The sequence below is a fragment of the Rattus norvegicus genome, chromosome 9, assembly GCF_036323735.1.
Source record: "Rattus norvegicus strain BN/NHsdMcwi chromosome 9, GRCr8, whole genome shotgun sequence".
NCBI lineage: Eukaryota > Metazoa > Chordata > Mammalia > Rodentia > Muridae > Rattus > Rattus norvegicus.
In genome coordinates this window covers 2,936,132-2,957,779 of record NC_086027.1, presented here as the reverse complement: position 1 = coordinate 2,957,779, position 21,648 = coordinate 2,936,132, and the positions used below count along the sequence as shown (strand labels likewise).

At 43.6% G+C, this 21,648-nt stretch overlaps 1 protein-coding gene across 3 annotated transcripts in view; it reads right to left on the bottom strand.

Annotated features, from left to right (window-relative positions):
* Positions 1–21,648, bottom strand: part of LOC120094615 (uncharacterized) — a 46,011-nt gene that overhangs the window by 9,246 nt on the left and 15,117 nt on the right. Inside the window, exon 5 of one of the 3 annotated variants that reach the window (XM_063267829.1) lies at positions 17,198–18,230. The exons of the other annotated variants lie outside the window; for them this stretch is intronic. Within the exon in view, the coding sequence (XP_063123899.1) occupies positions 18,225–18,230 (6 nt within the window). The 3' untranslated portion in view covers positions 17,198–18,224. Of the gene's footprint in view, positions 1–17,197; positions 18,231–21,648 lie in introns of those variants that run through there. 3 annotated transcript variants of the gene reach the window in all.

The window sequence follows — 21,648 nt, the reverse complement described above, 5'->3', positions numbered from 1 at the left end:
GGCTTTCTTGACTCTGTGATACGATGCCACCTCACCTCACAGACGTCAGGGTGAAAATCATGTATGACTTTTCTGGGAAGAACTCTGCCTTTTCCTACCATCTGGAGTTATACAACATCAATATGCAAAGCCCAGAAGAGAGGAGTGGAGATTGTGGAGGTCTTAGAAGTTGAGGATGTTTTCTGATTAAGGCACATATTTTTCCTATGTAATTTTCCCTTCCTCTTTCACTAATGATGGTTGACTTCATTCCTGGCCTGAAGTAAACTGGATTCCAAGGTTTTGGATTAGGGAAGCCTCTATTTTTGAGATGCCAGGGCCAGCAAGGGATCCCACTGCATACAGGTTTCTATTCCCAAGGAACTTGCTGCTGCAGAATCACAGCATGGGGGCGGCAGCACAGGATATCTCCCAGCTTTCTCTCCTGCAACAGCTGCAAGTGTAATAAGGCTGTTTGTTTGTTTGTTTGCTTTTTATTTCAAATACCTACAAAGCTGGTCAAAGTCAATACATGCCTTTAAATCCAGCACCCACAAGGTATTTTTGTTTTTGCTTTTCTTTTTGTTTTAATTCATTTCATTATTTTTGTAATTGTTTTTAGGATTCTTATTATTTTCTTTGGTAATTCCCTCTAGCTATTCACTCTGTATCTAGAATGTGAAGCCCATGCTCTGTATGGTCCTATTATTCATGTTAAGGATTTTATTCTTACCACCAACACCACAGATGATCACATTATTTACTTTCAAATCAGGAAAACAGGCATAAAGAAGAGAGTTATGTTGTTTGGTCTCAGATAACCAGCCAATCAGGAGTGTAGGATGGCTTCCCAATGTTTTGGATCAGGTAAGCTTCTGTTATTGAGATGAAAGGCCTCTGCTGAAGCCTCCAGTTGAGTAACAGAGAGCCTTGAAAGGCTGAAAGAGTGGTTGCACCTTGAAGGTGAAGGCTGGCCCCTCAGTGCCTCTGCAGCCTGAGGCAGAGTTCTTTGGGAACACAAGAGCACTTGGCCAGAGATCACAGGGGACTGCATTTTGGTTGAGCCCTGAGACCTGGATGAGCACTGGCCTCCACAGTCCTGATAAAGGGAAGCAGAGCCATATATGTGTGAGGGAACAATGGAACTTTGATCTGTGTGTTCTCCACTTCATTTATCTTTGCTGTATACATAGTATATGCAAATGACAAGGGCATCCTACTTCATCACATCTAGTCTCTCTAGATGTTAAAGCCTGTGCAAGTGTAAACACAGTATAGCTCAGCAATACATTGTGTCCCATTTTGTTAAAGAACTTTATTTTATTTCTATTTATATATTTTTTCTTTTTCACTTTACTTTCTACTCACTGACTACTGATACCTAATTACTCTCTCCCACAATCTTTCCCCAATTCTCCTGGCACAGTCTTCTCTGAGTGTATGATGGTCAACTGTCTCAGTACCTCCCTCCTTTTAAGAAAGCCTTTTCTGGGGGCATTGGTGAGGAGGCTGGTTTTGAATGCCTTGGACATGGCTTTCTTCATGCTCCAATTTGCTGGCTTTGGGAAGTTTGTGAAGAACTGTCTGTGAACTTGGTAGATGCCACAAGACATCTTGTCAGATGGTACACAAGAGGCAATGGTTTTGTTAATATTCTTGAGAGTATATTTCAATCAAACCTATCCTACTAGTATCCTAACAATGACAAAGATAATGGGAGGCCATTAATTCAAGGCCCATACCTAAACATATTGAAAGCAATACAGAGAAATCCAGTAGCTAACATTAAAGAAATGGAGAGAAATGTGAAGCAATCCCTCTAAATCAGGGCCTAGGCAAGGCTACCTACTCTCTCCCTACTTATTCAATATAGTTCTTGAAGTCCTAGCCAGAGAAATGACCTCAAAGGGATACAAATTGGAAGGGAAGAATTAAATTATGAAATTTTAATTTTACTGAGTATGTTAAATCCAAAGCACATTAAAACTCCAATGTAAACAAAACAGCTCTTCAAAACCCCAAACAGAAAAGTATCAAACTCTTAAATCAATCTTTTTCTTTGCCTTTCTGTTAGCAAATTAATAGAAATTAACACCGCCATATTAATGTCCGGCGAGTTTAGAAATACATGAATTCTGTTCCTATTCCTTAATACTACTGTGTTTAATGCATGTTTTGAAATAGCTCTTTCTTGAATAACACCATATAAGCCCCCACTGCCATCTCGAAATTTTCGGGAGTTAATAGAGACGACACCATCTTTTATTTTCAGGGAGTCTATACACACAACTCACCTTTTCCTGATTCTGATCCAAACTCTCTACAATCATCATACAGTAGATTCTTAATTGGTTAACATGAATTTTTCTAAGTAGAACTTTACTGAGAATGTGTGTACAGAAGAGGTAATACAACAGAACACAACAAACATGGACTTAGTCAAATACCTACATTTATTGGGGCTTTTTTAACCTGCTGACTTCTTTTATTCTTTCAGGAGAACTTGCTTTTCATTTTTCAAAATATTGGGTTTCCTTTTGTAAAAATATTAGAAAAAAAATCTCCTATGTCTTCTAATTGTATTCTATATACAAAAGTAATATGAATGAGAAAATTTAATGAGAAGGAAAATAAAGCATTAAATATCATAGGATGCTTGATTTGGGCTTAAACTACCTGTTTCACCTGAGTAAATATAAAATCTGTTTTGTCTTAATAGTGTATTATGTATTAAAGAAAGCACACCATATCCTGGTCCTTACCCAGTAGGTGACACTCAAAACCAAGAAAGCAAAGAACTCCATTTTAATAAGACCTAATGCCTACTGTATGCTTAATATTGTTTTATTTAAAACTTCCACGACAGATAAATGCTTTAGTTACTTCTTTTAAAATATGATCAAAACCACTCGACAACCAAATACTTGTCAGTCAAACTCTGATGTTCAAGAAAGTGTAAGTTTTAAAGTTAAGAGATAGGGCCTTATTATGTAAATCTGGCTGGCCTGAAGTGTACACCAGACTGGCTTCAAACTCATGCCACTATTTCTTGAGTACAACAGATTTTAAAGGATGTTTTACACTGCCAAAGTTGACTTGAATTTCTAAAGGGCTCAAGTGATCCTCTTGCCTTGGCCTCTGGCCCCCACTACCCCCAATAGTTGAGATTTTCCCCACACCTACAGGCCCACTACTGACACTGGTGGAAAAGTATAATCTTACCCACCAGTAGACTATAATAGCATACTGAAAAAAATTGTATTAAACTTAAGGCAGATTAATTATATCTCCAAATGTGCTATGAGTTAATGAGAATATTAGAATACCAGCAATGAACTTGGAGGCTAGCACACACACTTTCCTATTATGTATAGTAACACATTCCATTACATCTGAATATCCACATATCAAATATTGCTAGAAGCTGAGAATAGTTATTAAAAGATTTTAGGATAACATTTTTGAAATGTAAGTAAATCACTATGCTAAGCAAATTTCCATGTATGTCACAAATACTACCCTATATAAAGCCTGAAGTCATCACATTTCTGACACTAATGTAGTGAGTAAACTGTCCAGTATTGTGCGATCTTAATTATTGTGATAGATAATTCACAATTGTGATTCCCAATTTTTACAAATGATTACTAAAGTCCAACTCTTTTTTAACATCTGTCGTAAACTGTATAAATTTCTTCCTTTACCTTGAAAATGAAAAAAATTATAAACGAGATGCAACTCACAAGGGATTTGTGACTAAATGGCCATCAACTTTTGCAGTACTGATTCTGAGGCAGAGTCTTACTGTAGCCTAAGTTACCCTGGAAGCTACAAAGCCAGTGTCCTGGGGTAGAGTAGGGATTTCAGCAGGTGTCCTGTCCAGCTATCCCCTCCTTCACCCTTCCCCCAACCCCACTCAGGCCTCTGGCTCCTCCCCATCCCACGCACACCTGAGCTAAACACTCAAGCTGAGGCCAAGCCACCTCCACCTCTCAGGCACCACTGTCAACAGGGCCTGGCCAAGGGTGGCCTGCGAAGGCCCCGCCTCCAGCCCCCCAAAACCATACTGACTGAGTCAGGGGAGACAGGGCTGGCATCCAGAAGTCCACAGGCCCTGCCTCTGCCAGCCTAGGCCTCACCTAGCAGAGGAGCCCATGCCCGCCCCTACCCGGAAGCCGCCTCAGGGCTGGGTGGCAGCCAGCCTGACCCAAGGCACCTACCCCCAAAGGCGGGAAAGGGCTGTAACGTGACGCCCAGGTCCTGCACCCGGCCCACCCTGGGGCAGCCCGAGGTCCCCAGGGCTGCCCGTGGCCACCGGCCTCCCGCCATCTCCTGGGGCCCCTCAGTGCTTGTGTAAGACCCAAAGTCAACAAGGCCTCAACTCCTGCCCTCCAGGCCTTACCCTGGGGGCTGTCCAGTGGGGAACCCAGCACCGGAAATACGAAGGAACCCCTTTTTGCTCTCTCCCCCATTTCTTCGTGCTACATCAAAAAAGCCGAATTTCATCATCCCTGTAAGGAGTCTTCGGCTTTGGGCTGGTCTTGCACTGTCACCCAGGGCCTGCCCTTGACTCACCATGATGGCAGCCGGAGGTCCCCTGGAAAAAAACCCGAAGATGGCACAGAAGCCACGCGGCTAGCAGCTACTCGGGGCAGCTGCGGAGTGGCGGCCTGGCCACCAACGGGCAAAATGTCGCGGAGGCAGTGGAAGGAGAGCCAAGGGCCTCGGAGACAATGGAGTCGGGAAGCGAGCGTGGCGAGAGTCACTGAGTCACTGAGGCGTGGGCGGCGCGCCCCCGGGGATGACTGTGCGGGGCTGGCCTCGTGGTGGGCTTCAGCCAATGGGCGGCAGCGCTCGGCCCCCGCAGGGGGACTGGAGGACCCACGACGCCCACCCGAGTAGGTGAGGGGTGCGCGTGGGGCACGCGTGAGGTACAGTTCTCGGGACGAGCTAGGCCTGAGCCCCACAGACAGATGGACAGACAGACTCACGCCACTCCCGGGTCCCCCAGAACCGTGTCTGAAGACGCTTTGAAACACGTGCTGTGCAGAACTGTGGTCAGAGTTCTCTCAGGAAAGCATTTATTCCAGTCATTCCCTCAAAATGGCGCCTTGAATACATAGGGTTATCCCGTTGGAAAAGACCGGCGACTGAATGGAAAAGTAACGAAACCCACCTAGAAATAGAAAATAACAGGCACCTCTAGACAGAAGGCAGCGCCTGGCCGGACCCCTTCGCCCCTTTCGCCAGCCACAAGTAGGAGGTTGAGTCCGGTTGCGTGTTGGAGGACATGCTCACAGGCTGGCCCTTCAGCCGTCAGGACTTTTTTCCCCCCGTTTTTTCCCCATTTGGGAAAAGTGCCTGAAATATCAGGTACAAGGGACACAGCAGTGAACACGCACGAGAATATTTCTCCCCTCGTGGCATTTAAGCTGTGATGCGAGCGTTTCCTGTAGGCTTGACAGAAACAGGCTAGGCCGGCTGAGAGAATTCTAGAACATTCTCAAGGTCGGAGAAATGGGGCCTACCTACAGCAAAGCCGTGCTGCAGGGTGGTGGGTGGAGATAATCTCGTATCACTGAACAGCTTGAGCGCCATATTCCGTCATGACTACTTTTTGTAGTGATGAAAAATATTACTTTTTTTTTGAACTGGCAAAATGAGAGACTTAAAATTGCCATTAACTATATAGTAATGCTGGATAAAATGATAATAAAATAAAAAATAAAATAAAATGAATAGGGATGGATGCACCCACTTAAAGGGAGGGAAATTCCAAGGTCTCCAAAATGAAGACAAGTTGGAAACTGCAGTGGTGAAGATCTGATTCTCCCCTGGCCTTTGATAGGTAACTACATTGTGGTGTGATCGGTGTAACAACGGGCCTGGACTGTCCTAATTTTAGTACAGAGAAAAAAAAAAACCACCATACAGATCTGGAATGGTTGGTTAATGAGCAGGAACAGATGGTTCTAACCTCTAGCTCTAGGCATAGATGTGTGGGCTGGAAGGAAAACTTTGAAATAGTGCAGACAGATGTGGAACTGAGCACCCTGCAGCATACCAGTACTCTGGAAAGGCAGCACCCTAAGGAAAAACATGGACTTGGGGAACGGAGAGCACCGTAGAGACTAGAGCAAAACCCCACATCACTTAAGTCTGATTAGAATTTGACTCTCTACACCTGCATTTCCGGAGTTTGGCATTTATATTTATGACATGTTTATGACCAGAATCTCAAAGTGAAGAAATGGGCCTTCCCAGTGCAATATCCAATTCCCTGCAAAAGATTCTTAGGCATGGTGTTTTATAAATGTTCGGAAAAGGAAAGACGTGAAGGGGTCCTCACAGACATGACTTTTCAAAGAGAACCCTACCGGAAGTAGGTCTTAGGGGTGCAATCTCCTAACCCCAGCTGCTTGGGAGGAGAGTCTGTGAGGCAAAGAAAACAAAAAGTTCAAGGGTGCCCTGATGATTTACCAACACTGTTTCAATATTAAAGGAAAGAGAGAACTGCAGAGGATGCTGCACAGGATAGAGTGCTTGTCCAGCATGTTAGAAGGATGTCCTGGCTTTAATTCCCTGTCAGCACTCTCTCTGTCTCTGTCTCTGTCTCTGTCTCTGTCTCTGTCTCTGTCTCTGTCTCTGTCTCTCTCTGTCTCTCTCTGTCTCTCTCTGTCTCTCTCTGTCTCTCTCTTTGTCTCTGTCTGTCTCTCTCTTTCTCTCTCCCTCCCTCCCTCACTCCCTCTCTCCCTTTCTCTCTGTCTCTCTCTCTGTGTGTGCGTGCGCGCATGCCTGCGTGTCTGTCTGTCTCTGTCTCTTTGTCTCTGTCTCTGTCTCTCTCAAACACACACACACACACACAAACACACACGCACAGACATACACCCCAAAAGATTATAAAACATTTACCATGAATAGGAATGGCATGTTTGGATTGCATGATCTTTTTTCTTTTTCTGTCTCTGCCCTTGGTCTTTCAAGACAGACTTTCTCTGGGAGGCCCTGGAATTCTCTCTGTAGACCAGGCTGGCTTACAGAGACCCACTTGCCTCTGCCTCCTGAGGGCCCACCACTCCTGCCTCTTTTACTGCTTTAACATACACTTTAAATAGAAAGCTGATAAATATCCTCCCTCTTAATTAATTCAAAGGCCTCACACGGTGTTTTTACTTGTAAACCCCTTCTGCCAGATTAAACAGCACTGTACTCTCTACATTACCTCCTGCTCTACCCTGCTCTCCTAGCTCCCTCACAGTTTAATCCTCATTTAACTTCACTTTTCTTAGCAGATGAATAACCGTCCATTGTGCTTCCCGCACACTCCTGCCTCCTCTTTTGAGAATTCTCTGCTTAATTCTGCATCTCACATTTCAGTTGAGTTTTGTTTCTTCGTGTTTAGGTAGTTTCATTTTTTACATAGCCTAGCTATTAACCCTCTTTCCCACATTGTAGGCTGCTGGTTTGCCTAAATGATGCTGTCCTTTCCCGTGAGAAGTTTTTCACCTTGATGCGGTCTCCATGCCCGTGGTATCAGTGTCCTGTTCAGAATGGCCTTTTCTGTGCCAAAGAATCAAGCCTATTCCACCCACTGAAAAGGTCTTATTCAGTGTGTATGAGGGCTTTTTATACTCAGATAGTCATACAGATAGAGCTCCCTCTTCTTATTCCCCCTTTAAAAGATTATATAAATAAAATAAATAAATTTGAAAACTCATGTTAATTGTCCCAAAGAAAGGTTCAGACTCATCACCCATCTCTCTTTGTTTAACTCATGTGCTCATAGTTTTTAATTATATTTGTGTGTGTGTGTGTGTGTGTGTTCGTTTGTGTGTGTGTGTGTGCATGCACGTGTGCACCTGTGTGTGTGTGCATGTGCTTATCGATTATTTTGTTTATAAAATTTTAGTTTTACCAGGAATAAGATGAAGTTAGCCAAGCTGACAACTTCAGTTTATGTGAGCACTTACTCATAAGTCAATTTGGTGCTAAGTACATGGTGTGCAAACCATAATCGCATGTACTCAGTCTATATAAACAGGATCACACATAAGATACTTTTAAAAACCAAGATTTTGAAGGTTATTATTTGCTGAGATTGTTTTCTATATTTTTCATTGTGAAAAGGAAATCTAACAGGGCTCTCTAGAGATATATTGCTAGTTCCAGATCATGCAGAAACAAAAGCAGACACATGGGAGAGGCGCTCAGGGGTGTTGAGGGCAGTGGTCAGGTTCTATCTCAGAGTAGAATGGGCCTGGAGAAGTGAGGCAGCAAGAGCAGGGCTTCAGACTCAGTGCAGCCGGCTGTAGCTCACTGTGCCAGCTTGTACTGCTGTCGGCAGTTTATCCTTTGAGTCCCAAACCACTAAAATGACAAAACCCCCTTTAGTTACTGTCTGATGTTACCTCCTTAGTCTAGTATAACAGAGATACAGTTTAGCGGGATTGGGAGTTTTATAGATGTCTCCATTTTTGTTGTGTGCAGCCCCATGATCTAGTGAACCCATGTCCCATCAGGACACAAGTCCCTGTGGGGTCCATAAAAATCACAGATTAAATGTGGACTTGTGTGCCCTTTCTTTAAAAATTAAAGGACACTTTCTTTGGGTTAGTGTGGACACAGAAGACTGTACCTAGGCCTTGGCAGGGAGGCCCAGGAAAGCAAAACAAGAGACAAAGAAAGGAACATCATGGTCTCAGCTCAAGGAAAAGGAGCTCTTATGTTGCTGTTAGAGTTGGCAGAATCACAGTGTGAGGTTCTCTCAGGGTTGCAGGAGAGACAGAAGGAGAAAGAAAGGAAGACTCTTTTAAAAACTCAAAAGTTTGTTCCCAGGTGGAGAGTAAATTCCAAAATGTCTGCAGGGAATGTTACCAGCCCAGTTGGGGGATGGTCAATGGTGTCCATTTACTTTCTCCCCGACACAGAGTCAGGGGCTAGCTTTTACTCTTGCGTCCTTTTACCATAGTTGTTTTCCTAACGACATCTCTGTATGAGGAGATAAGTAACACTAACTTACACTGGAACTACTTCACCAGTTAACTGTCCTTAAGGGCACAGCACCTTTACCTCTCAGGGTGTTTCAGAGTCAGGAGGGGCCAGCCTGACCTAAGACAGGTTACTGTGACACAGAGATGCTTGAGTCTTAGACGGGAGGGAGCGGGGCAAACCCCATCTCTCCATGGCTGCTCAGTGAACTTCCAAGGCACAGGGCAGTTTGTCAAAATCACTTAGTACTTAGGGGTCCTCTGCTCCTGACGCCATTGCCTGATGCTTAGCAGCTCCCATGTGGTGCCGTAGCAGAAGTGGTTCTACTGTGCCACACCTGGAATAATTAAAACTATCAGCAAACACATGAACCAGAACCAGAACTGTCCTTTTGTTCTGGGCAGGATTAAGGGGGGACCGTGGGAGGGAAGAGGGCTCAGATCTCAGTTGGACCTTTTGTGTCAAACAGAGAGGTGAGGGGTTTGTCCACGGGCAGCGGATAGGCAAAGTGGGAGAACAGTGGACAGGGTGCAGGCTCGCCTGCAGGATAACATCGCAGAGGGCTTAGGAGTAGGGTTGGGACTTAGAGCTGTCATGCAGAAGTGAAGGAACAGAGTGAACAACGGGAGTGGCAGTAAATGATTTGAGGCAGGAATTTCAGTATTCACCATTTTGCCTTTAGGCTGGTAAGGATTTGGGAATGGAAATTATTCAGTCCAGGTTGGGTGTGGCTGTTGTATACTTGATATTGGGGCCAGATATGAACTGAGACCTATGTAAGAGTATGGGGTGAAGTTTTGAGGTTTGATTTTAGGCATGCCAAAGAGCGTTCTTAAGCACAGACAATTTGGAACCCATCTCAGAAGGTCAAGGAAAAAAGAGAATACAGTCATTTCTTAAGTTGTTCCTTGGGTCCAGGCAGCAGCTGGAGGAACGAGCATGAATTGCAGAAGATCGTGTCCCAGCCTATCAGGTGGCAAAGACCAAGGAAGCCCTGGAGTTCTGGAGAAGGCCTAGGTCTGGGGCCCCTCCTGACACTGGCCAAGACTTAAGTTAACAACATGCAGTAGTGGATGTGCTCTAGGAAACAAGGAACCAAGAGACTCTGTTCTGGAGAGTTGGAGAGATAGGAGGACAGGTTTTACAAGGAGCCCGAGCCATGTTTACATGGCTTGCCAGTAATGCCCAGAATGTGGATCTTAGGTAGAAAAAGAATCCCAAGGCCCATAGGTTTCAACCTGCAACAGGCAGCTGTTCAGCTTGTAGGAAGCCAAGGAAACCACACTGTCAGTGGGTGGGTGTCAGCAAAGGGAGAGGATGGAGAAACGACAACCAGGGGAGGGGGTCACAGGAGCCCTAAACTCCTCTCCAGTTTCAACACCAAATGTTAGATGGGACAGAAGGAGGCAACATGAATACAAGGAAGTCGCCAACCTCAACAGAAGCAGGCTGTCATTCACTAGAACAGTATAGGGTCCCTCCAGGGGAGTGGAGGAGACTTGAGGGTTTTTTAGAGCAGAAAGGAAACTTCAGCAGTGGAAGATTCCATCTGTACATCCGTTCCTCTGCATCATGGACTTGTAAATGCCAACGTAGGTTGACATGTTGACCTTCTTATCAGAAGCGTCCCGTAAGCTAACTGCCCACAGATGTTAACAGCTTGTTGACTTTCCTAGCCAGAGCTTTCTAGCTCCTCTGAGACTTTTAGATCATTAACCCTTCCGTGACACCAGAGATAAAGGTGCCAGTATTTCACCATTGTGGAAATGTTGCCATCCAGCCAGGGCTGTGGTTTCTGGGCTTTTCGGTTAGATAGGATGACCAAACACTCCACTTTCTCGGTGCCTTCTGACAATGAGAGTCGTTTGTTGGGGATGAGCTCAAATCCTCCCAGTCCTGTGTCCAAAGGGTGTCATGTCTTCAGCAATAGAGTTTGATCTTCAAATTCTGGGAGGCAACCAAAGCCATAGCCTACATTGTCTCAGAGGTGTCTTGACTTCCCCTGACTACAAACTTGAGAGAATATTTCTCAGACATAATGCCGAGGTTATTTTCAGATACTTCATGGCTCCTAGGGAAGCATTATCCTCCCAAGGTATGTGACACATTATTGAAATCTTACAGAAACCTTATTCAAACTGTGGGAAACAATTGCTAAGATAAAAACTGGCAGTAAACATTTCAATGTGGCAAGGTTAGCAGCATGATTCATATAAGCTGAGAAATAAATCTCTATATGGCTTCCTTACCTGCCTGGGGCTATTAACAGAGGAAATATGGTTACACTCGAATTTATTTATTATATATGTGGATGTTGAAAATATTTTATATTAAGTTATTAATTTAATTAAAACTAATTTTAACTTAATTGATTAAATTAAAAATAATTTTAATCATCGGTAGCTTCTGGTTGGCTTTTGAGTAGTTTAATTTAGCCACGTGCTTAAGTGCACAAGTAGCATTGGCTTCTGTCCACATTCTACTGCCCAGTCCAACCTCCACAACTTCTATTTCTCCTAGATAATAGAAATAGACATCTCAACGTCCACAATGAGCTGAAGAAGTCCTTGGCTCATGCCACTTAAAGAATAATTAGTGTTAAACCCAATGCCTTCCTGACACCACTGACCCAGAGAGCAAGCCCAAAGTGCTGCTCAGTTCCTCCTTGTCCTTTAATGTCTGTGGGCCATCGGGGCTTCTGCTTTGTGTGCTGGTCTCCTGAAGTCATATGGGGCAGAGTCACACACTTCTTTCTGCTGAAATCCAGGTATGCAGTGTTGCTATGTTGTGCAGTATTTTTCTGCAGGTCAAGGACGTGAGTGTGTATGGAGACAACAGAACAGTTTACGAACATCATGTGCTACTTGGTGTTTGCATCAAGGGTCAGGCCATGAAGTGCAGTAGATGGTGTAGCAGGCCAGCCTTGGCGCACTGGCAGCAGGAGATGTAGCAGGAATGATCCAGGCACAGTGCCTCCAGCATGGCCCCTGAGTGTGGTCAGCTACCTGGTCTACTAATGTGCTGTCTCATGCAGGCAGACTCATTTGCAAGGTACCTGTCCTGGGCTTCCAGATCCTGCTCCGACTGTCCTCTGGTTGGTCCTGGGTGTTCTTCCCATTGGAAATCTTATGTGCTGTGTACCAGTCTGCGGGCAACAGCCAGAACTCAGGTGCTTCCTTCCTCATGTGGCATCCCAGAGACGTGTGTGTGTGTGTGTGTGTGTGTGTGTGTGTATGTATGTGTGTTTATGTGTGTGTATGTATGTGTATGTGTGTGTGTATGTGTGTGTGTGAGTGTGTGTGTGTGAGTGTGTGTGTATGTGTGTGTATGTATGTGTGTGTGTGTGTGTGTGTGTGTGTGTTCATGCACGTGTGTACAAGTGATGGCATGCTTGTGGAGATCAGAGGACAACTTGCATGAATCAGTTCTCTCCTCCCATGAGGATTTAAACTCAAGAACTCCTAAAGGTCTCTGCCAGTTCTGTGTTCTAAAAGCCTAGAATTTTGGACAGAAAATTTAGGCTGATGTAGGCACTGGGGAGCTTCATTCGTCTGGAGACCATGGTCACAATTTTTGCTATGGCTACTCTGAATCGCTACATACACTTTTATATTTTTAATTGGCGTGTTGTCTTAAGCAGCATGGTTAAATCAGATGCCAAGGTAGATGCACTTTCAAGCAATGCAAACCAATCACCTTTGAAAGTTATTTGTAGGGAGCGGCTAGGCGAAGTAAAGATGGCGCCCACAGCCAGCCCAGTCCGAATGTGAATAACTTACCACGCATGCGCAGGCTTGTCCCCTGTCAGGGCAGCTGTATGATAATGAGGTGAATCTGGCGCCCTCCTGTGGTGAACAACAGTACTGCACATGCGTGGGGTTTTGCACCTCAAGTCAGTCTGGCTGGGGCGGTACTATGCTAATGGAAGTTCATGCCGCGTCAATCTCTGGAGGACAAGTAGCTGGGATGACAGTGGGGTGACTCGTGCCCCACCAATCCCTGAAAGAATATTAGCATACTGTTGTGTATATAAGGCGAGCGGCTTTGCTGCTCCGCGCCATAACATTTAAAACTGTAACACTTGGAGCTGTAACACTTAGAGCTGTAACACTTAGGGCTGGCTGCTGCCGCCGCCGCCTCCCTGTGTCAATAATGAAGGTGTCCTGCAGTAAAGGCTGTTGAGAAGAATCCAACCGTGTTGCGTCTTCCTTGCTGGCCGAGGTGGGCGTGACAGTTATTTTTCTGAACAAATCTTTTGAGGCAACAAAGCTTGCTTCAGACTAACATCGACATCTCCAGATCATTTGTGTAGGAAACTAAGTGTTCACTGCATAAACCTCTATGCATGTGCCAGCAGTTAAAGCTGAACAAGCAGGACTTGGGCTATAAAATGAGGAGGAGACAACCCATTTGGAGGTCAAGGAGTAATTGGCTCAGATCTGAGCCCATGAGCAGTGGAAAGAGCTCCATCTCTTCCCATCTCCCTGGGAACCTTGAGAGTAAGATTTACGCTCCTGCACATTATTTCTAAGCTTCTGTTCCTGCTGAATTATTTCTGCTCTAGGTCATCTCATAGTCTAGCACATAGTCCTTGACTGTATCATATTGTAACATAATGGTACAGAGGGCCTTTCCATGATGCTCCTCACCAAAAGGCATTGGAGGGAGGTTTCTGAGAAACTGCAGTGGACTCTAGCAGAGTTTGGAAGCAGGAAGGGGATGTGAGGTTACATGGTACAAAGACCTGTGAGTGTTTCAGCTGTGAGTTCTCCTCTCAGAAAGCACTTTGGCTGACCCTAATCACCACCCATTTCAGTAAGGCAGTTGGCCCAGTGGCTTTGGCTAACTCACACAGGAAGGAAACTCATTAAAATTTATTGGGTAGTTGGGGCTGGAGAAGGGGCTCAGAGCTTAAGAGTCAGTACTGCTCTTGCAGAGGAACTGATTTGGTTCCCAGCACCCATGTCAGGTTGCCTAAAACTGCCTGCAACTCCAGGAGATCTGACACCCAGCCTCCAAGGGCATGCACAGTCATGTGCACATGTTGTCACTCAGACACATATGACGGAATTAAAAGTTTAAAGGAAATGAATGTAGAAACAAAATGGACTATGTAGCTACACACAAAGTCTCAAAAGGGAGGGAAGAAGCAAATTAGAAGTCTTTGTTTCCAGGAATGACTCACATCACTGCATGGGAGTTTAGTCATTCAGTGCTCAGTTTCCTAAGCAAGACAACTGAATTTTGCTGTCAGTCTGGGCCAAGCTTGTCTAATTGACACAAAACTTGCTGAGACACGATATAACTCTGAAAAGTGACTGAGTTGTTAGAAGCAAAAGGTGCTGCTTGCCTGTGCTAGGGGCCACTTGGATCCACTTATGTTACCTCCAATGGTAATAGCTATTATCATCATCATCGTCAAAATATCACTATTGCAGACGATATGATAAGATACTTAAGTGACTGCAAAACTTAACCCAGAGAACTCCTAAGCCTGATAAGCAGCTTCAGCAAAGTTGCAGGGTATAAAATTAACAAACAAATCTGTAGCCTTCCTCTTACAAAAGATAAACAAGCTAAGAAAGAGATAAGGGAAACAACAGCTTTCATAATAGTCCCAAATAATGTAAAAATACCTCAGTGTGACTTTATCAAGCAAGTGAAAGATCTGTGTGACAAGAACTTCAAGTGTCTGAAGAAAGAAATTGAAGAAGATCTCAGAAGATGGAAAGATCTCCCATGCTCATGGGTTGGCAGGATGAAGAGAGTAAAAATTGCATATTTCCCAAAATGACCTACAGTTTCAATGTAATCGCCATGAAAATTCCAATCCATTTCTTCATAGGCTTAGACAGAACAATTTGCAAATTCATTTGGAATAAAAAAAAAACCCAAGGATAGCTAAAACTATCCTCAACAATAAAAGGACTTCTAGGGGAATGACCATCCCTGAACTCAAGCCATATTACAGAGCATTAGTGATAAAAACTGTATGGTGTTGGTACAGAGACAGGAAGATAGACCAGTGGAATAGAAGTGAAGACCCAGAAATGAACGCACACACCTATGGGCACTTGATTTTTGGCAAAAGAGACAAAACTGTCCAGTGGAGAAAAGATAGCATTTTCAGCAAATGGTGCTGGTTCCACTGGAGGTCAGCATATGGAAGAGGACAAATCATCCCCTTCTTATTGCCCTGGACAAAGCGTAAGCACAGGTGGATCAAGGACCTCTACATCAAACCAGATACACTCAAACTAATAGAAGCAATAGTGGGGAAGAATCTTGAACACATGGACACTGGAAACAATTTCCTGAACAAAACACGAATGGCTTATGCTCTAAGATCAAGAGTAGATGAATGGGACCTCATAAAGCCACAAAGCTTCTGTAAGGCAAAGGACACTGTGCTTAGGACAAAACAGCAACCAAGAGATTGGGAAAAGACCTTTATGAATCCTGCAACTGATAGAGGGCTGATATCCAAAATATACAAAGAACTCTTGAACTTGGACTTAAGGGAGACTAATAACCCTATTAAAAATTGCAGTAAAGAGCTAAACAAAGAATTCACAGCTGAGGAATATGGAGTGGCTGAGAAGCACCAAAAGAAAGGTTCAACATCTTTATTTATAAGGGAAATGCAAGTCAAAACAACCCTGAGATTACCCATCACACCAGTCTGAATGGCTAAGATCAAAAACTCAGGCGACAGAAGGTGCTGGAGCGATGTGAGAAAGACGAACACTCCTCCATTGTTGGTGAGATTGCAGCCTGGTACAACCATTCTGGATATCAGTGTGGAGGTTCCTCAGAAAATTAGACATTATACTAGCTGAGGACCCAGCTATATCTCTCTTGCACATATACCCAAAAGATGCTCCGACATACAACAGGGCACACGCTCGACTATGTTCATAGCAGACTTATTTATAACCGTCAGAAAATGAAAAGGTCCCAGATGCCCTTCAACAGAGGAATGGAAACAGAAAGTGTGGTACATCTACACAGAGATATCAAAAACAATGACTTCATGAAATTCATAGGCAAATAGAATGAACTAGAAAATATCAACCTGAGGGAGTTAACCCAATGACAGAAACACACACATGGTATGCACTCATTGATAAGTGGATATTAGCCAAAATGCTCAAATTGCCCAAGACAACATGAAATTCAAGAAGGATGACCAAAATGCGCATGCTTCACTCCTTCTTCAAAGGGAAAGAGAATACCCATAGAAGGGATAGGGAGGCAGAGTTGAGAACAGAGCCTGAAGGAATGGCCATTCATAGTCTACCCCACATGTGGCCCATACATATACAGCCTGCAAACTAGATAAGGGGGATGAAGCTAAGAGGTGCAGGCTGACAGGAACTGGATATAGATGTCTCCTGAGAGGCACAGCCAGATCATGTCAAATACAATGGAGAATGCTAGCAGCAAACCATTGAACTGAGAACTGAACCTCAGTTGGAGGAATTACAGAAAGATTGAAAGAGCTCAAGGGACTTGCAACCCCATAAGAACAACCATGCCTGCCAAGCAGAGTTCCCAGAGACTAAACCACTACCCAGTCACTATACAGGGACTGTGCCATGGCCTCATCTGCATGTGTATCAGAGGATGGTCTTCTTGGGCACAAATGGAATGAGCAGCCCTTAGTCCTGCCTAGGCTGGGAAAGTGGATGGATGGTGAAGGGAATACCTTTATAGAAGAAGTGGAGGGGGATGATATTTGGACTTATTTCTGGGAAACAAGGAAAGTGAATAACATTTGAATTTGAAATGAAAAATATCCAATTAAAAATTAACAGCAACAAGATGGTGTTTAAGGCTTCAAATAAAAAAAGCCACAATCAGGAAACAGAGAGTTGTATGCCTCTGGTTTTCTTCAAATATGCTCAGGGCCCGGGTTGGTTCTGGGCCCAGGCTGGACCAAGCAGGTTCCTGCTGCTGACTGCTCCTCTCTTCCTGTTTCCAGAGGCATCATGCAGATGAATATTGGGCCAGAGATATGGGCAGAGCTGGGCAGAAGTGGCTTTCTGTCCTGTGGTCTCAGGAGTATCTGCATTTCTGGGTGTTCAGCACTCTTCACCACCGGATTTGGGTGCAGGCTTCCTGATTGCTTTAAACTCCCTTATACTATGTTTATATTTCCTGGGAGATATTACAGAAAAATTAATGATTATCTCATTAATTTGTTCAACACTCTCATCCACAGAGTATAATTTGGAGGTAACTATATATTTGACAGCAAACATACACAGTGGGTAATGTATGCATGATGAAGTTGAAATTCACAGAGTTGGGAACACAGTGAACAGTGACTGTATAACAGCCTTTGAATCTCAGTCTGAAGGGGAAGTGATTTGATGCCCAGTCCCCATGAGAATGCACAGATCCATCCCTTCCTGATAGCTGTGGAACTTCAGATGTTGACACTAATGATCAATAAAGAAGGTTCTTAAGAGTGAAGAGTTTGAGATACTGTTTTATTTAAAGGAATACATCCAATTTACTCAATAGTAACCAGATGCGGGTAGTCAATATATACAGTCTATATCCTCATCAAAATAGCCAATCAACTGCAAGAATAAAACAAAAACAAATAAATAACAAACTTTCAAATGAATACAAGAAAAACAAAAAAACCAAAATTCAAACCAAAATCTAAACAGAGGAATTGTGCTAAACATTCTTTTGCTACTCATTTTGCAGAACAGACTTATATCCCGTAGTTGGCCTTGGAACATAATAGACAAGCAGTTACTGATGGTAATAATCTTTTCAAGTGGAATGTAAGGAGGTCTCTTCTATTGCAGTGGGGTATGAAGGACAAGACCATCCAATACCGAGTATAAAATACATCACAGCCTTTGTCTCAAAGTCTTTCCAATGTTGTGGACTGATCTCCATGAAACCCTTCTGGATGACCCATCAGGACAAGTACAAATTTACACATGAACAGTCTTTCTGGATGACCAGCAGCTCTTGATTGATGTGCATCAGCACTTCTCTGGGTCCCTCCAAAACTGTACACTTGCTGGAGAGAGTCGAGGTGAAAGTACAGCCTATTAAATCCAAAGAATTCAAACTAAAGGAGGAAAATGCAGTCCACAATTGCTATGGACATTACAGATGAGATGCAATAGTGGTGTATTTGCTGTGCACACTTTGTTCTCCTCCTGTACCACTTCTCACCAAGGGAGATCTTGCCCAGGTCTGTGTCATGTTCGAGTTTCTGCTGGAGAATTTCAGACCTAGCAGAGCAAGGGGAAAAAGGATTAGTGAGTGGTTGTCACTTCAGCTCTCCCACTTACATCAGCTCTATTCAGTTGGACAATCCAGCATGACCTGTCTGTCAGCTGAGGTCAGTCCCTGCATCCCCAAGTGTCATAGAGTACCTGGGCTTGGATTTATATCTCAGCTTTTCAAACTGCTAGAATTTGAACTGTGGACTATGCACTGTACTGGAATTAAGAGAAAAATGAGCATATTTTCCCACTTGTCCAGGTATATGACATGGAATAATAACATTGTGGCTATGTCTGAATCTGAGGTGAAGAGAGCTATGAGCAACCTAGAATACCATGTGGATGCCTTCTGGAGAACATGCCCAGAATTGAGGTGAAAGTTCTGATTATGTTTGCAGTGAAGGAACCTGCCTGGGTTCCATTTTAACCGCTGTACCTGCAAATACACAGGGAGGCCATCTCACATAAAATCCATGGGAATTGCATAGATCCTGTAATCACTGAGAATGTGCTCCATGCAAATCTTCCCAGCGTTCACATGGACATTAAAGGTGATTGTGATGTAGAAACACACCAGCACCCCTGTAAGTCTATGGCTAGTGCAAGGCAATTTGTGAGAGGACAGAAGTGAAAATGTCCTTAGATCTTTCCAGAGAGATCACAGGAAGAAAGGAGTAGAAAATACCAAGAAATCCAAAGGATGATATATATTGTTTCACGGGGAAAATTCACATGAACTCTACCAGAACAATACTCTGAGTAGCTCTTTAGCTGCCTGATGCTGAAAACCATGTGGGTGGTCATTCACCCAAAAAGGGTATTTATATAGGGAAAGGATATTCAAATGGCTTCTTCCAGCCTGTGTTCCTACTTGAACATTAATGCTTAATGTAAAGATTCCCCAGGATACTCTGGAGGCATAAAAACATATGTTGGGTGGGATATGTAAATAGTGACCGAAGCCAATAGACAGCTCAGTCAGTGATGTGCTGTCCTCCCATAAACCGTCATAGACTCAGGGTTATTTCCCTATTACCAATCTTGCTTAGCAAGTTCCCAAGGCTGTGTAGAGCAGTCTTGTTCCCCAACAAAGGATCATATGTTGGTGGTGGACTAGACTCTTGTTCTTGTTCACTGTTTCAGACTTTCCCCGAAGTGTGCAGCTTCTTCTAATCGGAGCTCTCTTTACCATAGCCTGAGTGACTTCATGCCCAAAGATAGAATCACAGGAAATCCCCATAACTAGGATCCAAATCAACAAATTTTCTCCCCATAATGTGATTTTGACACAGATATTTTGAGTAAGTAAGTAAAAGCTTGCATGGATTATCTCAGACTGAATCAGATACGTGGACAGGCTCCTCACTATGATACATTTTCACTCCTTGACTGATGAACGTCTGGATTGATTCTCCTACAAGGCTACTCTGTGACCACTACAACACTGATGCTCCCTAGTTGCAATGGCAGCACCTACTCCTTGTTGTGGAATCACTGGGTTAACTAAAACTTCTGTTCCACTTTCTGAACATGGCTTCTCATAGGGCTACCTGTTCTTACACTCCTAGACCCATCTGAATTTCATCATTTCTCCTAACCCCATTGAGGCTGAAATTAACTGAGAGAAAATGATTTTGATTAACAGCACTTGCAGAATGCTACACAGATAACATAGAGGAGGGCTTTGGATTAACTGTGTGCCTAAAGGGGCTCCTGAAATTGGCCTGTTCTTGCAACACAACATAGCTATGGGACTTTTGCTGTATGATGATACAACTCCAAGCAACTCAAATTCTCAATGAATAAAATTGAGAATAAATCCAAGCAAAACTCCCAGGGGAAGCTGTAGTGTGCCAAGGTAGCTGGAAAGAAATGGTAGCAGACCATGTGGAAAGCAACCTTGGAGAAAACACAGTGAGTGACATAACCTTCCAGTGGGCTTTCACAATTCACAAAGAACAGAGAAGGATCATAAATCAATGGATTTTATAAAGAAGCCCCCCCTTACCTCCATGTACTCCATTCCTTTGATGTGCTCCAAAGGATTTCAATGCAGATCAGTAGTTTTACCCCTAATCACTTGAAAATCTACATTACAGGTGTTTTTGTGTCCTCTTTTTGGGGGTTGCATTTCTAAAGGACTTTATTGTCCTGCTTCTACACCATTACAAAAAGGGACCTGCAAGCTCCAGGCCTGTACTATTTGTCACCACTATGAAACCGGACTCACTTGAACATATTTCCCACTCCTCGCCAGACTTCACAAGATAATTCTGTTATGAATTTTTTGAAAACAGAATAAATTAATACCTTAAGTGTCATTTTGCTTTACAGAGCTAGATGGAGATGCTTAATGACTGGGCAGCTGTATTTCATGTTTCATGGATGTAAAGTGAACTCTTAGAGTACTTTTATCATGAAACTTGGAAATAGAGGGAAACACAGGTTCAGTACTGAAAACACACAAACACACAAACACACACACACACACGCACACACACACACACACACACACACACACACACAAACAAACACTCACTCACGCTCCTATATATAAATTCCCATTCCGAAAAGACTTGAAAAATCATCCAGCATTAGAAAAACACACAGCATGAGCACAACCATGCTCATCCACTGCTGGCAAACACACACACACACACACACACACACACACACACACACAGATACACACTCACATGCACAAATGAAAACTTTGCTCTTATGCAGCACATTTCCTGTTGAGTGAGGAATTAGTGGGAACAATGCTGTGTACAAGTCTCTTAGACTCAAGCAGGCTGTGCTGCCCTGGCCTGTACTCATTTCCACTTCAGGAAACCTTTCTATGCAGATACCTGATGGTCCTACAAGTAAGTTACGTGCTCTGCACAGATAGCCTAAACAACATATCATCAAATTCCCAAGAGAGAGATTTCTAGGAAAAGACTCCATCAAGCTCTATGCTGACTCATCATAGGCCCCTCACTAAATCTACCCTGTTTCCTTCATAGAAGACTTTGGAAGCATCAGAGGAGACAGTGACTCATGGTCATTTACAAGGAGCTTTTCATCACATTAGAGTTCATGTGATATTAAAACAACCTCAATGTCTGCAGGAAAGGGCTAAATAAATAACATACAGTGACTTTTCTGAAATGCAGCACTGTGTACAATATTGAGAGGGAATCTATCCTGAAAGAATGCCGTGCCCATGATATAGTCAGCAGAGCAATGTCAGCAGAGGGATGTACTCTAGGATTCCATGCAAGATCATGCTGAAGCCAATAAGACAAACCAGAATCTTCCCGGGGGATACCTCTGTCCAGGTAAAGTGAAGAAATCTAATCCTTATTTTGAAAATAACTGAATGGTTTAAAAATGTGTTGAGAAAAGAAGAGAGGGGGCTCCACCTGGAACTGGACCGGTG